Source organism: Stegodyphus dumicola, chromosome 4 (genome assembly GCF_044657685.1).
Source record: "Stegodyphus dumicola isolate Sdum_Otavi_A_Nest chromosome 4, ASM4465768v1".
NCBI classification, from domain to species: domain Eukaryota; kingdom Metazoa; phylum Arthropoda; class Arachnida; order Araneae; family Eresidae; genus Stegodyphus; species Stegodyphus dumicola.
The window spans coordinates 145,571,104-145,594,358 of NC_140771.1; the positions used below are offsets into that span (position 1 = coordinate 145,571,104).

At 32.6% G+C, this 23,255-nt stretch overlaps 1 protein-coding gene across 2 annotated transcripts in view; it reads left to right on the forward strand.

Moving 5' to 3' along the window:
* Nucleotides 1-766: 766 nt before the first annotated feature.
* Nucleotides 767-23,255, forward strand: part of LOC118183588 (inactive tyrosine-protein kinase RYK-like) — a 664,551-nt gene continuing 642,062 nt past the window's right edge. For both annotated transcript variants that reach the window (XM_085815585.1, XM_085815586.1), the window contains exon 1: nt 767-1,953. In XM_085815585.1, the coding sequence (XP_085671711.1) occupies nt 1,803-1,953 (151 nt within the window). In that variant the 5' untranslated portion in view covers nt 767-1,802. The remainder of the gene's footprint in view (nt 1,954-23,255) is intronic.

Consider the following 23,255-nt stretch of genomic DNA (forward strand, 5'->3'; position numbering starts at 1 on the left):
CGGGCTTTCTAGTATATATACATATATATATGCAAATATTTGCGCGATGTGTGTAAGAAATATATATATTAAAAGGATATAAACACGAAGTTAAATTAAAAACAAGTTATGAAGATTAATTTAGTCATTCAAACGAATTTTAAATACGCAACATGTTGCGATAACTAAAGGGCAGTTGCTTAAAGTTTCAATTTTATTATATTTTTCCACCTTCCAAAATTACCAGTCTGCCAGTGGCCGAGCATTAAAGTCGCTGAAGACTTATAGTTCTTTTCGGTGCTCGAATCCCGGCGAACAGGCTGGCTGTATGGGCGTTTTCGTGGTTTTCTCCTTGTGTAATTTGTATATGAAACATTTTTTTTTAGATAGTCCTCCATGAAGGCATCCCTCTTCTTTAGGCATATAACCCTCGAGTGCTTTGTCATGATTAAATCTAACAAAGTACAAGGTACAAGTAGAATTTAAACAGTAATTAATTTAAATATGTATAATTATACATATATGTGTATGTAACACAATTTAATTTTGAGTTACTAAGAAACTATATTTCAATATCAAATTCCTTTTCCTGGTGTCACGTGGACAAATTGCTCCAGAAGTTCTCTTCAAACTTCGCTCAACTCAGCCAACCAATCACCGAGTTGGACGCCATTCCCTCTTATATATCCCGATCAACCCACGCGCACCTGCTTCACCCCACGCCCCTTCTTTACATTGCGCACGATTCCCCAGTTCTCATTTCGTCATTTTCCTCGTGACTAGCACAGTAGTCAGACGATCACAAAACAAGCTCTTTAAGTACAGCAGCGACATCCGTGAATTCTCCTACAGACTGTTAAATGTTTGCGATATAACCCGAGCTGTGGTGACAGTTTTGTATTCTCTAAAAAAGAAATTTGTGATGACATTTTATGGAACCTTTCGAAAATTCTACATCGTAGAAACGGCATCTTCGTGTATGATTTATCATTTATATCGCGTAACATTCACTTCTTTAAATATGGTCCTTTAAATATTATTGATTCCATTCTGAAGTACATTCTGATCCTAGAACTGCAATTAGATGATAAATATTGCTTATCAGCAAAATGTTTAACATGAAGATTGTAAAAAGTGTTGATTTTTAAAAAGACGAAATCGGTCAGAATTTGAAAACTCTTCTTAATTATTTTCCTCGAAAATATTTATTGGGTAGACATATTTTGTTACCTTAATGTATAATGTATTACAAATACTGCTCTTCTTCTGGATTGTATTATGACTGAATTTCTTCAATTTTCTAGTATACTTTCCTTAAGTGGTTAGCTATTTTTTAAATATAAGTTTAAAAAAATATTACCTCATAAATTAATCAATTATGGCGTAGCATAGATGATGTAAAACACTATTAGGGATTTGCATCTTTAAATTACAACTTCCAATTTAAAACAAGAGATGATTATTGAACTAAATGGCAGACAATTAATTAAAATCTAAAAAAAAAAAATTATGGCAAACTCATTGTAATGAATGAGAGTGCCTAATTCGATAAAATAACTAAATAAACTGCATAACGTCTAATTTTCAGCGTGATGTTGTAAATGCTTCTTCACTTTTGCATTCTGACAAACTTTATCACATACACAGGCTGAACATTTCCTTCTGAATCCAGGCCGATGTTCCATATTCCGCAATCAAACTTCCGACCAGAAGAAATCTATCTGCAAAATGCTGCTAAAGTGAACTTTCAAAAGTTTCTGATTGAGTCTAAAGGGAACAGCTTCTCTTTTTCACACAGCTGTGCCTGAGATTGGGTTTTAAGAATGGCCTACATAATGGAAAGAAGAATTGAATCATATTCAAACCGTAGCGGCAGGATTTTTCTGTGTTTTCTCATCTTTGCTGAAATTCTCCATGTCGGAAATGGGTTCTTCAATCTCTATATCCAACGGCATGAAGTCCTAAGATTGCTAGGTAAGACTGATTACTCTACTTATTTTCTAAATATTTTGTACGCAATTTCCAATTTTGTAAAGATAAATGTAGATTACCTTTATAAAGAATGTAACTTATTCAAATGTTAGTAAAATTTAGTGAGACGAAAACGTCTTCCGATATTTTATTTTATCAAGATTAAAAGCAATTGATTTCTAATAATGTTTCCTGATTTTACTCGTCTTTTCTGCAAATGAAAAGATAGACTTACTACTATAGAGAGCGAAGACAGAGTATTTCTTTAAAGGCAAACTTTGCTCATCTACGGCTAACGTAGATTCATAATCTTGCTTTAGCTTCCTATGTTTATTTAAATTTTCTATTGCGTTTTAATTCCTTGAACTCATTTTGTGAACAGGCAAAAACCATTTAAAGAATCTCGCATATTTTTCAAACTATCTTATATTAAAGCAAAAAAATATCCTGAGCAAGCAATGCTAAAATTCTTAATGAATTTTTGAAGTTTTATTAAACAAGCTTTTACACATACTTTTTAATTTTTTTTATATTTAGTTTTCTGTTTTTAGATTCTTTAGTTTAAATGCCGATCCTGTAAACTCTAAATCTTGCATGATCTTTACAAAAGAAAAATGTTTTAATAATATTTGTTTCTTTTATGTTTTCATTTTATAACTTTCATTCTTAAATACTGAAATATTATATTATTTACACGCCTCAGAACTGAAATCTTGTTCTCAAATGAGGATAATAAAATTGCTCAACATCCAATGTAGAGGTTTTAAAAAATTAACTATTAACAAAATAATAAATTATAAAAAATTAATTCTGCAGTCACTTAGTGTATAATTTCTGAGCATTTTTAATAAATTATAGAATCTTTTTCGGAAATAATTGATTCGGGCAAAGTTTTCTGTATGCCAGCTCGTACACATGAAGCAACGTGGTTATGAGATAAAGCAATTTCATGCAGGAAAAGTTTTATATCTTATTCATTGTATTTATGATTTTTATTAATGCTTCTTTTAGGCCACACTGTATTTTGCACTTAAGTTTATTCAAACAGTAATACATATATCACTAAGGGTACCAGGCATTACGTTTGTCGGTACAATTTTTAACAGATGATCCAAATGCCTGTTCAAAATTTAAATGACACAAATTTGGGTTAAAAAGAAGAGATGAATACTTGCATGTTTCTGACAAAACGTTAATTTTTCATGTGTTTCAGAGCATCATATCTTTCTGAAACTGTATTTTAAGCCGTGTTTTCAGTTAAATAAAGTTTAGCACACGGCTGCAGTTTCAACGTGACTTATGCTTGAAATTGATGAAGATCAAAACCCTGTACGTCGAAATTAGTTTCCATGAAACAGGTTCCTTCTTCGTATTAGTCATCCTCAATAATAAATCTCGGTAGTTTCTTTTATGTATTATTGCCTAATATTTATGATTAAAATATTTATATTTTATTGTAATGTAATATTTTCGCCCATGAGTATAATTTAATAACATAAATAAATTGTTTCGGTTATTAAAAACATTCCAACCAGGATGCATATAATCTGAAAATGATTTTATGATGGTAAACAGACTTTTGTTTACGTGGTACAAAATTTAAAGGTCTGAGGATCCCTGCATTAAGAAACACCGCGGAATTTATTACTTTTATTTTTGAAAACTGAATAAGTAACATTTTATTTGATGAAATTTACTATTATTTGCAGTTATATGATTGTTAGATATGAACTTTTTTCATATAAATTTAGAAAGTATCCAGAATAAAAATGTGAAGTAAAAAATCTGCGAACGCTCTTCGCTGTTGGAGAATGAAATAACCCTGTAGTACTGCGTTTTCTGCTTTATTGGTTACTTCGAAAAATAAATGGTTTTACAGGCGTTGGTTTGCATAAATATCAGCTCGTTTCTGATAACAGACGATGTAATTCTTACTTAGATAATTTACAATTGATGTCTCAATTTTTTAAGTGGAATTTGAAAACTGCACACTCCCTGGAAAGTTTATCATTAAAATTTCAAGATACTGAAAGTTATAATAATCGTAAGATTAAAAATAGATTGCTATGCTATCTTGATATACAGATTTAACGTCTAAAAAATTTTAAGTTATGGACTATTCATTATTTCCATTAATTAATTATTTCTTTCTAATATTAGTTAGTATTATCTAAGGTCAATTAGTTTAACAACAAAACTTCCAAAAATTAAAGAGGCAGAGCTGACTCTCGTATCCAAGTGGCAGGGCAGTAGAAAACTGACGATAAAATGTAGAGCCGCTCTAATCGTTATAATGGTTAGCGACGCTCGTTTCCATACGGATAAGCCTGGGCTCGGAACCCAGAAAAGTATAGATGGTTGTATGTGTATAGTGTCTCCACGCATTTAAATTACTAGTTAGCCGAAAGTCTTTTCGAGTGGTTTTATGTTAAAGGAAGACGGTTGGGAGACATTCGGACTGTACCTCGGGGCGTTTCCTTCAAACCTGGGGTGGAGTATAGTTATTATGGTGCGACTATAACAGTACGACCAAAGGTGAACTTCTGCTGTCTCGCCAATTCGTATCGGTTAGAATTCAGCCATCCTGATCGGTACTAATACTTAGTGATGCTGGCTGTAGTGTAAAGGAGTCCTAATTGAATTCTCGGAAAAGTTATGAATGTGTGTAAATGCACAATGCCTGTCAAGACACCTAAAATACTGGCGAGTCGAAAGCTCTCTTCAAAGATTTGGTGATTAGGGAAGAAGGCAAAGACTTCCTCTGATCCTTTCCCCCCAGCTATTTTACATCAAAATTGGATGGTGCTGTATAGTTCGTGTGGTAGAACTATACCTGCACAAAAATAATGAAGTTCTGAGCGACTTGTCCTGTTAGTTAAAATTCAAATAAACAATAATTGAATGGAAAGAAACATTTGAATTAAATTAAGATGAATTTTTTAATATTACCACATTATATTCAGCTTGATTTACGTATTTGTTTGGATTAAACTTTGAGATTAAATTTTAACCATTTTTGAAGAATTTTTTTAATGATGCATAACTACCTATAGGTGATGAGAATGCAGCAATCGACAACCATTGTTTAAAAATTAAATAAAGAATGAATTTTTCTTATTTCTAATTTTTTTTTGCAAAAATTCTTCTTTAAATGTCAAGTTAACTATCATATACGTTCCTATTTTCTCTTTCGCATACATCGAAAAATAACTTTTCAAATAATTTGTTTTTGGAATTTCTGGCATTAAGTTACAAAATGTTAGAAGTTTTATTGATTATATTGTCTATCTTGCTGCTATTCATCTGATAGATTTTTATATAAAATATTTATTCTGTAATTATTGCTACTGTTATTTTAAGAAAATAAGAGATCGGGATTTTAAACAATTCAAAAATTTTAATTAATTGAAAAACAGTACGTTATCGGATAAATCGGATGGTAACAAAAGAAATCTGACATTATGATGTAAATCTGATTAGAAGAAACTATTTTCCTACCTTCAAGAGCATAGATTTTTTTTCTTTATTAATCTCCATTTTCAGTCTAGGATGATAAAATAAAATTTTTGAATAACTCGATTTCTTTTCATAAGCAAAGCCTGAAGTATTTTGCAACAACTGCGTTTACATGGAATAAGAAAGATTTTCTTTCAAAAAGTGAGGCGGCTGAAGCTATGACGTAATCATAGGCTTTAAAACCTCAGTAACGGCACATCAGCTGGTGAAAATACAAGGTATGCGAAGTAGAGTTGAACGGGATGGGTATGACACTCCATTTCATCAATCAAGTTGTTGGCTCGGTACGACGAGGAAGAATGTGAACTTTCGACATTATTCCCCCTTTGTTGCCACCAAATATAGATATGACCATCACGATGCTGTCACGAAAAGTGACATTTATCAGAAAAATCGACATGATACCAGTAATGCATCCTTGTGCGGCCTTGAACACACCAGTGTAGTTCATGCTAGGCATGACACGTAATGTTCTACGTCTCGTAATGTGGCTGTACGATTTCTGCCATCAGTGAGGACAAGACTGATGAGTTGGAGAAATTTTAATCTTACATGCCACTGTTTTTCGCCTAACGACTGAAATTTCTCACAAGTTAGATTGGATCGTGATTAATACCAGCAACAATTTCGTGGTACGATAAACCGCAGTCCAGTAGATTACGACTCTTCCACGATCGAATTGTGAATTTTGATGCATGTTGCAATGAACTTTTCTTCTTAAAAGAGAAGTAACATAACTTCGTCATAATAAATAAATAAATCACTAAATTGTGAAAAGGAGTAAACTCGGTTTCCAAATGAAAAAGCAAAATTTCAATACTGCCTTTTCAATTCTGCATGTGTCATTACTCTTGCCTGTAATGCGTGCATGCTGTGAAATAGTTATAATTTTTTATCGCAATATGTTTTATCTCTGATTCATATTTCAAGTTTTCTGCACGTTTCCTTCATACTGCAGTAACTGTGATGGCCATCAATGTATTTTCTTCTCGAAAACTAATTCCCAAGTCGAGTATTAGAAAAACTTACTAAAGAAAAGACTTGCTTATTCAAGACATAGCGGTGCATTTACTGGATTGGATCACTTGCTCATGAAATTTTTAAAAAGAATTTCTTTTACGTGGTTATACTTTCTATTTTACTAGGGTGTCGAATTTGTTAAACGAAAGCAATAAATATCTCTGAAGTCTATCTGAGGTTCTATACAAGTTTTTTTTTTTCGAGAGCCTTTTAAGTAAATATTCGTAGAAAATAAACTCGTCCAGTGTTGTTATTGCTTTTAAGGTGGATATGCATACACAGACACACATATATATATGTAAACTCGGCGTCTAGGGGATTTCTAAGCTGATGACGCACATTTAGGTGACTAAGTATTTATTTAGTTATTGATGGAGATACAGTGATGAGTATTTACAAATGAAAAAAGAGTTATAATTGAGAAGTTAACCGTTTCGCCATCTATTAATACGTCTTAGTCGAAAACATGACTGTTCTCTTTCGCTTCCCTCGTCCATCTCTCGTCTCACTGCAATGCCGTTCGTTGTGTTGAGTTGTTGCACTCCTGCTACTCACATATATATATATATATAACTAACCCCTTACCTGGCTTTAAAGTCCTTACCCGTCTTATACTTTCGCAATCGTTGGTTCTTAGTCATACATTTCCGATTACAGAAGTGTCTTATATAACGAAAATATTCCTGCTTTCGTAATGTCAATTAAAAAAAAAATCAATTTTCGACATATAACGAAACTGAACTTTAAATGCTGTCTCCCGGTCCCAATACTTAGATTTGAGAAAGATTTATACTCGTTACGGAAAAAATAAAATTATAAGAAGTTTGACTCTGTACGAAAAAAAAGTTACGGAGATATGTAACAAAGAATTTGAACTAAGAGAAGAAAAGCATTAATAGCACACCAACGCCACGAAAAACATTAAGTAGAAACTATGTAAACCGTCGATAAACTTTACAAGCGTAGTGACAGGCTTTGAAATTCATCTGTAAATGCCATCTAAAACCGCTAGCAACATCTGAAAACCTGTCAGAGCACTATATTGATTGATTTGAAAACATAATTCTTTGCAAGAATTATAGTTAAGTTGCCAGCATTAATTTCCTTATGCGTTCATTTTATGACATGGAAGGTATTAAAAAAATCGCATGTAATGGACAATTAAATTGAAAACTCTCATTGTAACTTTTTGTAACCCATACTATTACAGAAATGAGCATTTAAAAGTATTTAAATATGAAGTTTTCTTATGCAATGCAAATTATCTGCCTTACTTTCAAGAACCGATGGTTGCCCTAAATTCCTGAAAACCAAATTTCATCAAGTCCCTCAATTTTTAACAAACTAATAATGCTAGAAACAAAATGGACAATTTTGAAAAACCTCCTTCCTTGAAAAGCACAAAATAACGTCTAAAAGAAGCAACTTACTCTGAAACAGTTAAAAACACTTAATCCAATAAAGATGTTATCGAATTCTTTTGCACTATGAGAGAATTCGAAACCATCTTCGGAAGCACTGAAATATCCTAATTAACATTACTTTTTAATAACAACTTGCTGCACTTCTACTAATGCCTTAGCTTGCTTGCATTTCGGACACTCTGCTAGGTGAGAGGTTATTTCGCCATTCACTAAAAACCAAGCAGCCAAGGATGTGGTCAATATTTAGGAGGGTGACGGCTACGGAGAAGCGGAAAGCGCTACTCTCCTTTTTTGAATGATAATAACTGTTCAATCTATGAATTTATTTATGGAAATTATTACCATAGAAATTTAAAATGAAAACATAATTTAATAGTATTACATTAGTAATCATTTATTAAATATTTAAGTGCGAAAACGATTAATTGTAAAACAAATACTTTTTCCGCAAAATAAAAAAAATCGTATGCAAAGCACACTCAGAATAAAAATTTCGAGTATAAATAAGAGCACAATCTAATTCTCAAATAGCAGCTTTATGTTTCATACTTCACTAATATTGTTTTGCTGTTGTTACTTATGCTGACTTGTCTGACAGTAAAATCAGCCCAAGCCCGCGAAATTCCTCGTGGCAAAGAGCGCAAGATACACCTGTCGTTGGCAACAGACATGAGCTCAATACCGTGATAGTGTGATTTAGCTCAGTTCCACCCCTTATTTTGATGGTGAGCACTCCGGGGGGACGGGTCTAAGGGTCTCCCACCCCTCTCCCATTCCACCAAACCACACGAGAGGACTTTCAGCTGGCCACATGTGTACAGTGACGCCATGCCGAGCCAACACTATATATTTACAAACATCTATGCCTTCTCCGGAATTCGAACTCGAGTCCTTCGGCATACTTCAATAATATTTCAAATAGAAGGAATTTCGCCAGCATTCTGTGCGTTTGTTTCACCGTGTACTGACTTCGATTTGAAAGTCCCCTGAGACAAGTCAGGTTGGTTTACATTATGTCGACGAGAGCTTGCTTTCTTCTGCCATTTATATTCTTTGTATTTAATTTTCAAAATTTGCACTTTTTTTATGTCATTTTCAACTTGCTTTAAAGGATCGGTTAGCTAAGCTAGAATAATTGGAGGAAATAATTTTAAATAAAGTGCAGCAAAAAGTGTGTAAAATTTAACAGGCCGTGCAAGGAAATCATGTGGTGCCGAAAATTGATATTTTAATCTAACGGTCAGCACATCAGTTATATCCAATATTTGAAATTCTCAGGCTCATTTCTACGGAAAAAAAATATTAATTTTCCTTTTTCGTGCTTTAAATTGCTATATTCTTCTCATGCTGTGATGCTAAATAATGTGAATAATATATTACCACAATAGCATGAAAAAATTTCTCGAAATAATTTAAAGCGAAAAAACTTATAAGATGTAAATGAAGTTCATGAAAGAAATAATAATTTTGTATTGTTTATTTAGACCCAAATATTGGCTATCATATAAACGAATGCCATGGACACTATGCTAGAATTTAAATTTTTGGTTTATCCTAAAATGTAACAATTGCATCCATTTTAAGGTAGACTCTTTAAATTACAAACTCGTGAAGCTTCCGGATTTACATCACGGTTTTTTTTATGCGTTCTTATTTCACCTAATGCATGAAATAGTGCACATATTCGCAATGAAATACCTTGAGCGAACATGCATTATATCATACCCTATCTTTTAAAAAAATAATAAACCATAAAAGTGTTTAGTGCTTAAAAATTCCTTAATTTCTTGAATATTAGCTTCGCTTCTGTAAAAAACTAAATTTCATTTCGGGATTTTACTAGAACCACCCATTCCCCAGTATTAGATTTCCTACTCACTGAGTTATTGAAAAAGGTAGAGGACATAATTTCCAATTTATATATTAAAAGAATTCTAATTGAATTTACGAAATACTCGGATAATTAGAATTTGATAACAAGATATTTTTTCGTTTTAGCCTCCACTTGCTAAATTCGTTCGTGAAATGTTCGTCCGTGAAAATACACTTTACAGGTTAATCTAAAGACATTTATTCCTTACCATTGCATCTCGTTTCAATGTTTTTTTATTAAGTCCTCCTGTTGATAAATATAAACCATTTTACCACCTGACACATTTGTAGACTATCTCTAATTTGGAATGAGTGAATTATTTTCATTCATTCAGTCTAAATTATGAATAAAAATAATATAAAAGAAAAATACTTCAGTAGGAAATTTCCCTTTATTGTGATCTACCCTAGGAAAGGCAAGAACGCAGACGGAAAATCAAACGGTAATAAACTTCACAATAGCTCGGAAAGACTCACCCGAAGAGAAATGCTGTTGAAAAAACTGGTTCCTATTCATTGATACATGTAGAAAACTAAATAAATCCCACATCACTTCCACGCTGAATCTTCAAGAACAAAATTCACGGTAAGATATAAGATATTCTTCCCGCCTTCTTGGCATGCTTTCGTGGTGTGGTGGTCTGCACGCTGGGCGTGTATTCCAGAGGTCCGTGGTTCGATTCCCGGCGAAGGCGTTGATGCTGTTGAAAAAACGGGTTCCTATTCATTGATACATGTAGAAAACTAAATAAATCCCACATCACTTCCACACTGAATCTTCAAGAACAAAATTCACGGTAAGATATAAGATATTCTTCCCGCCTTCTTGGCATGCCTTCGTGGTGTGGTGGTCTGCACGCTGGGCGTGTATTCCAGAGGTCCGTGGTTCGATTCCCGGCGAAGGCGTTGCTGATTTTTCATCTCTGCTGCTCCGAAAAAATCTAATGTCTCTACAAACTGACTATTTTCACATATCATTATCACTAGTTCTCTGATATGCATATAGTACTGAAAAATTAAATTACTAAATCATAATAAAGTATGTTAAAAAATAAGTAAATTTAACTAAGTATATTAAAAAGAGAAATTTTTTCAGTCATTCTATGTAATGTAGGAAGTATATTTTGTCTAAAAGTAAAACCTTATAAAATTAATGAAATAAATGGACTCTCCAAAAGTGCTTCATATTTTCTAGACCAATCCTATGCATAGTACTCGGCGTCTTCCCTAAAAACAGAACTGCATCTCGCATTTCGCGTAAGCAGTCAGACCATGATTTCTGATATGTTGTACCCAACAATGCAAATAGACAATATCCACTATTGTGTTGGCACTCGCAACTAAGTAACCTTCATTAATGTCAGTTGAATGCCCTGGAGCGACAATTTGATACATCGCCATTAATTCTGATCTCTCTGATGAAACCTTGGGATGTAATTACAAGCATAAATCGAGGCTTACGTCAATTTAAACTTGTCACTATCGCCTTCTACCTTTTCTCTTTCTCGATAATATTAGAAATTTGCTTAATATGTGCCTGAATTTGCCTCTCGGCTTAGGTAGTTACAAATGCGTGACATGAAGTTTGGATCACAGACCACCACTTGAAAGAATTTACGGTGAATAAATGTAATCTAACCTATACAGCATAGTTTTCTGAGCTGAAGATCGTTTAAATTGAGTTCATTACTGACATTTACATAACAGTTTTACTTCATTCTTGAGAAACAGTGTAGTAAAGAGAGAGATTAGAAGTTTTATACTGTTATTTGAATTTTGGTAGTGTAAAATAAACATTGAACTCTTATTTAACTGAAATGTATCCTTTTTGAAGCTGTCTATTCCTGGCTTATTCAAGTCTTTTGTTGTGATAAGTACTTGCACTGTAGGTCATCTGGATTGAAATGTGAACCTATAAAGACAGTTCTAAACCGCAATGATTTTTAATTTATAGGAATCAGAAGTTATAGGCTTGATTTGTGTGGTTCAAAACGTATTATAACAGTGCTTTGTAATTTCAAGCTACATTTGTAAGAATATAAGATGGATACCAGAGCCCATTTACGATAGTTTGTTAGTTAGGAAAGAACGCTTTCAAGCAGATCCACTTGACAATTTTCTTACTTTTATGAGAAACGCAGTGTTATGAGGTATTATAGGATGAATTTTAGAGACCTTCAACTCCTGAACTACAGCTAACAGTAACCTGTCCTGGTAGAGACTAGTGGAACTCAAACTAAGGACTTTTCTGTTTTAATCTTTGGAAAAGGTTTGAATATATCCTTCTGCAGAAGTCTCTTGTCCACTGCATAAATGTTATGCACATTCTACACTGATTTTTATACTTCTTTTACTTTCAAGTCTTTTACTTTCAAGGTCTTTTTCACTAGATCAAAACTCAAAATATTCCTCCGCAAAAGATCTATACTGGGGCATAACATTTTTCATTTCAATGTTCATTTGAATCTTAAGAGAGCAATATAAATATTGGCATCTAATTTATGCGCTGAAATATATGCCTTTTGAAGTTATTTATTCCTTTTATTTATTATTTATTTTCTTTAATATATTTATTCCTTGCTTTTGGCTTAATGTCCTTGGCAACACTGAGAAGAGAGTCACAGTTGGAGGACACTTTAGAAAGGTCACAGGACATTACTCATTTATTATCCTACTTTGTGACCATTATAGTGTATCGGAATACGTACTTCCTTTTCTAAAAAAAAATACTCGTACGCTTGTCTTATATGCTAATATGCATTTGGAGCTACGATTACGTCAATATACATGGACGCATATTCCATGTATATTAAATACTGAGCGCAACGGAACTTTATCAAAATTCGACTCGAATGACGACCTTTATATAAAGTTTAGTAAACGTTGTATGCGTGACGTAGTACAGTCGAATAAAAGCATTTTCCTTCCCATACAGATGAGAAATTTGCTTTAGCAGAGAATTTACTTTGCTTAAAAAATGCCTCTCGTGTGTGAGTGGCACTTCCTATACACACAATTTAGATTTTTGAGTATTATATAATATCTGCTTAATGGTCTAAGAATTATCAGTTTCTCATAATTACTGAATATGCTACAAAATCTTGTTCTACATTATGCTGAACTATGGTCTAATAACTTTGGAAACAGATCTGATGTGTCCGAACTTCAAAACTGGCTGGTCTGAGAAGAAGATACTCCAGTTTGTATATATATATATATATATATATATTATACATTACATAATTATATTTTATATTATATATATTATATTTATATTTATAAATATATATATATAGATATATGTGTGTACTATATATTACATAATTATATTTTATATTATATAAAAATACATGTACTTTATGTATGTATATTGTTATGGATTTAGTACTTAAATAGGTAATGTTAGTAGAATTATAAATTAAATTGTTTTATTCCCCGTGCAGTGCAGCGCGGGACGAATATTAAACGAAAGCTAAGCCCGAAAATTAAAAATACAAGAGCACGTGCATTTAACATTTAATAAATATCTCTTTTGGACTTTTGGACGGGAAAGTGCTAGAACAATCTCGCGCGTGATTTAAAAAGTTTATGAAAAGCAAGAAAAACCTCTCAATTCAGTTAGTTAACAAATCATGCATTTTGCTTTATAATCACAGCAAAGGAAGGACTTGGAACAATTCAGTTAGTTGTTGTTTTTAAGAGTTTGTTTAGAAAACTGCTTTTGTTGACTGTAGCGAATTCGCGGATTAGCTTTCTCTAGCTGTTTTGAATTAAGTTCTGCTGAACGTTTGGGTAGTTAAAAGATACCTACTGTGATATATTGTAATACCTCATGAATATCTGAGGAAATTTAAGCATTTTGTTTTATTTGTTGCGATAATAATAAGTTTTGTTCATTTTTCTTCGGACTTATGCATAAAATTCATAACGTACCTGTACGCACGCAATTATATATATATATATATTATATAATTTATATTTTAATCTTAATTTTTGTCCTCCGGTTCTGCTTATAATTTCGAAAAACAGAACTTCTCTACATAAATATTTTAAATATTTTATCCATAGCCACAATCTTAAGGAATAGCAAGAACGATATCTTAAATTAGTGATTACTACTCGATAAAATTGTGGAGAATAATAATTCGTCATTAGCTGCATTTGTATGACTATATCTCGATCCACTCTCCTCAATCGCCCTTTAAATGGAGCAGAATATATAAAATTGTCGCTTTTTCCTTATGCGTTCTCCTGGTGTGATTGGTATCACACCCGGGCAGCACTGAGTCCAGATGGAATTCGAATCCCAGCCAGAACATAGCTGACTTTTTTAATATGGTGTTTCCGTAGAAAAACTAACAACTCTACATTTTGATAACCTTAGTAAATTTAAATGGGTTCATTCTCTGAATATTGGGTTTTTGAGTTTTTGGTCTGTAGGCCAACTTAATGATATTAAAGTATTTACTTTTAGCTTAAAATTCCACTGATTATCAGGATTATCAGGGAATAAAATTCAGAAATACATGATGTCAATAATAACTGCGAAATATTACTAAGCAATTCAAGTAATGTAATAGACATTTTCTAGGCAAACTATTTGGATGACTGAGATTATTCCCCTAAAAAATTTACTTCTGTTCTGAACAGAGAAGAAAAGACAGAAGCAGCCAGTAGTTATAATCAGCAGAAAAAGCTTAATATTCCATTTGTTTAGGTAGTGGGAGTGATTAATAGTTAGAAAAATTTTTAATGTATACATTTTCATGCATACTTGTTTAAGTATAGAACAAAACGACAAAAATTATTTATAAAAACCACATCCATTACAAAATACAAAATCCTTGTTTATTTGCCTGAAACATTTATATCTATTCAGTGCTTTTTAAAAATTTGAAATATTGATCTCGGCTCTCAAAATGTATGAATCTAATAGAGCTTCGTATTTGATTTTAGAAAATTACATGAATTTACAGGACACGAATTTTGAAATACTTGCGAATTTGAAGTATCGATTTGGATTTAAATTCATTACAATCTAATGATTTTTAGCCCTTATCCACTGAAACATTTGGAGGCAAGAACCGACTTAAATATCTTATTTTTAGGAATGAAACATGAAAAATTAATCTAAATGATTGACGCTAATTCGTAATCGTTTTTGCTCCGATCCAGTGGATTCGTCATAGTAGTATTTCACTGACTAAAAGCATTCATTAACTAAATTTTAGGAAACATTCTATTATCCAGATCACAAGAGTTTTCCTCAAACTTACATAAAGGATACATTAAAGGATTCTCTTTCTCTTCTGCGTTATGCTACGCACAAAGTAATCAATAAATAGCTGGAAGAATTCCGTGTAATCATTTTTCAAATACCACAAATGGAACAACGAAGTAAGCGGCGAAATTGTTTAGTGATCAGTTAAAGAGTCGTGATTGCACTAATTTCTCTTGGAATCATTTTCAAAAAAAGAAATGTTTTATAATGCAATCAAAGTAAAATATTATTCCTATTTCAACTTAATGAGCGTTTGCTTAAATCCAGACATCGCAAAGAATGGCATAATGAGCTGCAGCCACAACTTTCATTAGCATCCATTTGATATCCGGCAGGAGAGTAATGCCATTCGATACAGTAATTGCCAATTCCAGCAATTTCGCTCAGGAGATTGCATTACCTCAACGGATTTCAAGTGCTAGACATCTGGAGGCATTGTTCACGCTTCTCTTGCTGTTACCGATTTGCTTCCAAGGCAGAGGGGATTTCACAGAAATATTCCCTAAAGGGAAATTCTAGCCATTTACTTTCAGTCATAGATTATGCGTTTTAATGCATAAATGTGAAGATTTGTAATGACATTCCACGATGAATTATAGAGACAACTTCTAACAAATTGATGGATGTCTTACATTATAAACTAATGATTTTCAAATTTTGATGACTCAGGGCACCCATATAAAATTATATTATCTATTCAGGAAACAGATAAAACTATATTTTGGGATGAAATATTTACTAACCGTAAAAATGAAAATGTTCAAAATGCGTTGAAAATTCGTCAATGTTAAATACAATTTATAAGAAAAATGGAAGAAAAAATCCTTATTTCATAATCATTTTTATCACGAAATGTGATTCACTTTGTATTACGATAGGTAACATTAAAAAAATAAATAAAAAACATTAGTCCAAAGGGGCAATTTGCCCAGAAGGAATATTAATTTCGTTTTGGCATTTTGCGCCTATTCACGATAAGCGTTGCTTCACTTTTCGAATTGTTGTCGCCAAATATATTCGCCTTGTATTATATTTAAAGAAATTAAATAATGAATAATCTGCATGAATGTATGTATGTTTCTCGCATTGTGATAAAACAGCGGTACCTAGAGCCATCAAAATTTGAATAACGTAATCTACCATAGAGTATGGGCATGTGGAAGCCATAATTTGAATTCGAAATTTGTTTTATTATCAATTTCATATTTTGCAACACTTCAACGAATTTTTGATTAACAAACTAAATGATTTCAAAGCGAGTAATGGCAACAGTGTACGGAAAAAAAATTATTTCCAGCGTGCGAGACTTTGTATCGGAAATTCTACAGACATGCTCATTTTAAAATTATTTTGCGATATTGTTTTGAACTGAATTTTATAGTTTAAGTGCGAAGAATATGACGTTTAATAGATAAAGGTAACACAAAATGTTGAAAAAAATGGCCCTTTGGACGTAATTTAAAATCTGAAAACTTTTGGACTGTTTTACTGTTTTTATTATTATTATTATTATTATTTATTATTATTATTATTATTATTATTATTATTATTATTATTATTATTATTATTATTATTATTATTATTATTATTATTTATTTCATATGTTCCGTTTTGCTGCCAACGTGGAATTGAAAATATCTTTCAAATTTGGTTTTGACTCAAGGATCACCTGGAGATGTTGAATCTAAGGCTCCGCGGAACAGATTCTGAAGCCAAACTGTTTGGTATTATTTAGAAGCTACCTTTCTATTATTCTTTTGCTTTAATACGCCGTTTTAGGCCAAAACATTGGTTTGGCATTAGAATCACTTCGTACATACTTTGCTCGTATTTGTTCTCCTCTGACACAAATAACTATCAAAACTTTTGTCGAACAAGAAAGATTTTTTGTCTGTTATCCATAGTATAAAAGTGGTTCTTTATCAGCATAAGAAAGCGAATGAGCTGCAAAATATTTTTGCCTGCATTTATTTTAGTTTTTTCATTTCAAATACAAATCGCTTAAATAAGCAATTGCAATACTTCATTATCTGTGCTTTGATTTTCTGATATTGAACAAAATAAACTACTCTAGTTGTTTACGTTCCTCGTATTAGAATGGCGCCGACATGGATGACGCAGTTTCGACTTTAAACATACTTAATAAATTCAGTCACTCTCATCTATTTAAACCAAACTGAATACATTTAATAATAAAACATTCACACGTAAACATTTGGTAATAATTCAGCAGTACAGATAAGCATAAAATAATAATTACAACAGTTACAGGTCAGCTACGCTTTTAGCGACCGAATTCTACGAACGACAAATCTCAAAAGCGTGTTGCCAACGCAGGGCAACGAAAAGGTAGAAATTAATTCGATAGGCGTGGAAGTAAACATACTCCCACCCTATCAGGTTTAGTCCTGATACACAGGCAAAGGGAAAGTTTATTAATTGGTCTTTCAAATATACCAGTTTTAGTTTTGACTGTAGCTACGCGAACTAAGCCGTTCTTGCCCGGATGAACATCGATGATCCGTCTTATAGGCCAAGCTATAGGTGGAGATCCATAAGAACCACCGTGTCAATCTTTAGATTCTGTTGTGCTGCCACTTGGATCTCTGCTGAAGAGAAGTCAAATATTCCCTTTTCCATCGATTACAGAATCCCAGACGTAGATTCTGTACAAGTTCCCACCTAGAACTCCTTGTGCGAACAGACTGATGTGTCTCTGGAAAGGAAGTCAAAGTATCACCTGTAATAAAATGAGAAGGGGTTAAAACATTAATAGAGTCAATATCAGTATCGTTCACGTAAGTAAGTGGACGTGAATTCAAAATAGCCTCGATCTGGGTAAGTAGCGTTGACAACTCTTCGTAAGTTAAAAGAGTGTCTTTCAACACTCTTCTCAGATGAAATTTCGCTGAGCGAATGCCGGCTTCCCATATTCCTCCGAAGTGGGGCGAAGCAGGTGGTATAAAATGCCATTCAATAGATGACTTAGTTAGTTCTAGTTCTAGACTTAGTTAGTTCTAGACTTAGTTAGTGACCGATTCTGTTGCATACAAGGAAGACCAAATCTGATTTAGTTCTTGTAGTTTTCGGCATGCTCCCACAAAATTGGTACCGTTGTCACTGTAAATGTGCCGTGGTGCACCGCGACGTGAAATGAAACGTCTAAGTGCAGCGATAAACGAGTCTGCCGTCAGGTTACTGTCTTCTTCTATATGCACAGCTTTAGTCGACAAGCAAACAAACAGAGCTATATAGCCTTTCGTTGTTTTAGAGCCACGACCCTTATTAAATTTCATGGTAATAGGACCAGCGTAATCCACACCAGATGCGTAAAAAGGTCGTTCCAAAGTCACACGATGTTCAGGTAAGTCACCTATCAATTGCGGATTTGAAGCAGCTTTAAATCGATGACATATTAAGCAATGGTTGACACAACTGCGTATCAGTCTCTTTTAATCATCAGCAATTTTAATCATCTTTTAATCATAATTTTTAATCATCTTTTAATCATCATTTTTAATCATTTAATCATCAGCAAGTGATCCGATTAAATACTGAAATTTCTGTATATTCGATAAAGAAGTATTATGCACTGTTGCAACAAACAAATCTTTAAAATTCATCCAATCCAAGTTACCCGAAAAAATAGGAATATTTAACTTAGGTAACTTAAAGTTACGAATATTAGAATTTCCTGAAACATTTGGCACATTAGCCACATTTAATACATCTAATAAATTTTGATACTGAAGTTTCAAACTAAAACACTTCGATTCAAAATCTTCAATTTCTGACTGTTCTTCTGGTAATTGGGCATCAAATTTATCAAAATCTGAATAAATCCTTTCTAAACGCTCCAGATGCAAAATTATTTCATTTTTAGATAAATCGGAAGAAATAGTATTCTGAAGCTTTGTGAAGGCCGCTTTTGCCCTATCACGCAATCTAATGACAGTAGCTTGATCCATAATAAGTAATCGAAGTATTCAAGTTCAAAATGAAAATCAATACAAAATAGATATAAAACTTCAAGAATCAAATTTAGATGTAAATCGAAATAAAAAGCACTTATCTGTACTTGAACTGCTGACGAATTCTCGATCTGATCTCGCCGGTGCCTCCAGATATTTGTTTACGTTCCTCGTATTAGAATGGCGCCGACATGGATGACGCATTTTCGACTTAATAAATTCAGTCACTCTCGTCTATTTAAACCAAACTGAATACATTTAATAATAAAACATTCACACGTAAACATTTAGTAATAATTCAGCAGTACAGATAAGCATAAAATAATAATTACAACAGTTACAGGTCAGCTACGCTTTTAGCGACCGAATTCTACGAACGACAAATCTCAAAAGCGTGTTGCCAACGCAGGGCAGTGAAAAGGTAGAAATTAATTCGATAGGCGTGGAAGTAAACACTAGTTTTATTTTTCGCATTTTCATATATTTCTCAAAAACAAAAAATGATACAAAGTTGTTTAATACTTGTTTTTACGTGCAGCTTCTTTACTTGGGTCGGGCTGTCCAATGCGGAGTGGAAATAACATTTACAATCGCGATATACTTTCAGTTTTATTGCACAAAAGAATTGAATACGATGAGCAGTTTCAGAATTATTTATTATCACTGTGTTCCACTCATCACGTAGAGAATATGGTACCATTATATTTTCAATTAAGTAAATTTTCTTTTACAAATAATTTAATCCAAATATTCCCCACGTATATATTTTTAAAGCTTAACTTAGGGATTTTGTTTGGTGTTTTTCTTCGTTTCACTGATGTATCGGATAATTTCCTCTCGAAGTATGCATTTGAATTCATCAGTAGTCTTCAGCTGATATTTGTGAGAATTGCCCTCACATAACCCCATAAGAAGAAACGCGATTTGTGAGGCCTGGTGAGTCTATCGAACTCGGATGCTACCAAGTAGAGAAATAAAGCGCTGCAAAAAGAGTTGGCTCATTATGCGTTTCAGAGTTCTTACTACTACCAGTAAACTTCTCTAGGTCACCACAGATTGTTCCAACATTTCTGCCCTGCTTACTACTAGTGGCAGAAAGTGCTTGTTTGGGTTAATCAATATAAACGCTTATACAATATTTATTGTTCCCTCTGCTACTTTCTTTACGTTATTTGGAGATTTCTTTACGTTATTTGGAGATTTCTTTACGTTATTTGAATTTACCAAGAACTTACTATTCATTTTGAATGCTTTCAGTTTAATATTAGTGACATATAATCAGAAGACAGATAATAAATAATAATGTGACAGATAATAGTCCCATTAAAGGTTTTATAAACTTTTGCTAAATTTGTGCAAAGCGCTATTCTCCGTGAAGGTTGACATTACATTTCTTAACTGATCTTTTTATGAATACTGTGTTTTACGTCAAGTTTTACCCACTAGCATCTCCTCTTAGTAGAAACAAATGACATATCCAATAAATACTGCTGAAGGCCAATATTGGAATGGATAGCCAGTGGCTAAATGCTTGGAAACTTACTGATGGAACAAAATAAGAAACAATTATTTCTCTCATGCATTGGCTGATCAAAGTGGAGTTGGGGTTTCTGTTTTAACCCAGTAAAAGTAGTGTGTCCAACACTTGCTTCTTCTATATCTGTTTTGGAAGTATTATACAAGTTCTTGTTGTAGGAAGGTAAATGCATTAATTTATCACTGATTTACAAAGAATGTTAAGTACAGCAACTGACAAGAGCTTCCGGAGAAGGGAATTATAATTCATATTATATAATATGGGAAAATTTAAATAAATACGAATTTTTCGCGTAAAGAAGTTCAGGCTATACTTACAGTGAATAATTATAGATTTATTCTAAAACTACTGTTTTAGGGCCAAAAATTACTACGATTGTTCCCCTCCTGATCTTATATTCGCACATGGTAAGACTCTGTACTGGGTATTTGATGCCATTTTTTTGAATGAAAGAATTCTTTTTTCCCATATTAATGGTAGATTATCAATTTATAAATTCTTTGAATGCTGGCATCTCATTCAGCATGTGGTACTGACTGTGTGTGACAATTTATTTTCAGTCTTCAATGAAGGCATTGCTGCCAAAAGCGAAAACTCGTTTGAGCTCTATCAAAGCAGCTAATAACTCTCGTGTCTGTTTAAAGTATTCAAAGCAGAATAAGTATTTTATGGCTCACTGAACAAACACGTATTAAATCATACGTGATCAATAATGTAATGCAAAAGTATCAGTTAAACTTGAAAATTTTCCAAATTATTTCAACACATGCTGGTCTAATTTGTTACTAATTATTGTTCTCACATATTTTTATTATAAAATTACTTTACATGAAGACACATATATTTCAAATAATATTTAAATTGTGTTTAATCATTAAAAAAGTAGACATTAATTAACTAAACAGCATATGATAATTTCTTCTAATGCAATACGTCATTCTTATTTAGGAGTTGATTTAAACTTTTTCTTATTAATATGTGAGAAAGGAAACAATGATAATTTTTGAAAGCTTGTTGATTCAGTTATTCAGATGATAAGTAAAGAAAAGGCAGAAACTATATTTCAGGTTTATTTAAAGAAAGTTAAAGTACTTTACTTGTAGTATTGCTGATGAAAGTTGATAAAATCTAAAACTTCGATGAATATGTCACATTTATTTTAATTTGTTTCTAATGTTAAAAGAAACAATCCGGATTTTTATTAAAAATTATCAGTGTTATCAACCAAATTTTAAATGGTAGTTTTAAACAATTCCGGGCCTACCTGTAGTCGATTGGCTAAAGCTCCGTATTATTGTTAATGTTTTTTATGGTATTGATCCCGGACGATTAAGTAAGTTTGCTGCATGAGGTTTCCGTAGTTTATAGATTCCGTAGTTTAAGATAAAAGCAGGCTAGTTATCCTCAGAAATTCGTCAATGAAGCTACCTCTCCGTACACTCAATCCCAGCTTCTTTAATTCTACAATATTCTAGATAATCATCATAGATTCGGGATTTTTAGATTTTGATAGCTTGAGTTAGGTCACAGGCGTCCAAGTAGTGGTAATTTCGCGTTTATCAAAAGCAGTGTCTAGATACATGAGCGTTGCCTGGTAACCGGGATACATGAACGTTGCCTGGATGTCTTCTTAGTCTGAAATAAATATGTGACAGAAATTTCTGCAAGAGAGAAGAGTTAAAACCTCTGCCAGAGGTAAAAGCCAAAGGCAGCCTACACTTACCACACTGTCTTCAGTCTTGTTGTGGTTCTATAATTGCTGAGCTCTATCATCGTGACTCACTGGATGACCTCAGGTTGCTGTGCCTTGTGTTCTATCCTTTAAACTGCTCAATCGCTACAAAAGAAGTAATGCTAGTTATCACTAATATTTGCGACTTCAAAATCAAGTATTTTTAAAAATCTATTCTCATTTGTAGAATTTTCTGATCTATGTTGAGGTATTTAAATAACTGCCACACTTCAGATTTTATTTTTATTTAATCTCAATAAAAGAATCATCAGTATGATTCAAATAAAAAGCAATAATGACTTCAAAAGGAAAATAAATCTTTAAAATTTATCGTAAATATCATTTAACCTGAAAAAGGAGAAAATTTTATCATAACTTCAATAACAGTTATGTTGTCAAATAATTTAATATCCTGATTTCGAGGGAAATTTTGATCGATAACTTTGAGTAGTCAATATGCAAACAACGTGTTTCCTTAAATTAATGAAGAAAAATTTGCAAATGTATGGACACATTTTCCTTTAATGATAATGCTTTTTAGGTCTCATCCATTACCAATATAGTTTCAAGTGCCGCTTGAAAGGTCATCCTTAATAATTACAAAACAGTTATGTTTGAAATTTGTCCACTTTATGATGATTTCCATTCACCGTATAATCAATTAAACCTAAACGGTCACTAATCCTTTTAATTAAATTTAGAACCACGACTTCATCAAACGTAAGCTAATAATACTTGTTTCCTGTTTAAATCAACTGAGTAGAAATTCCACTTGAAATAAATCAGTTTGAAAATATACCTTCCAAAGACGTATTTTATTATTTTTCGCAAATATGTTATGGCCTGCTTTGTAAAACTGTCTGCTTTGTACTTACAAAATCTTTCGTATTTACAGTTTTTTAATCTCGCATATTGAGTACGATAAATGAATGGAGAGGTATAACTGTGCATG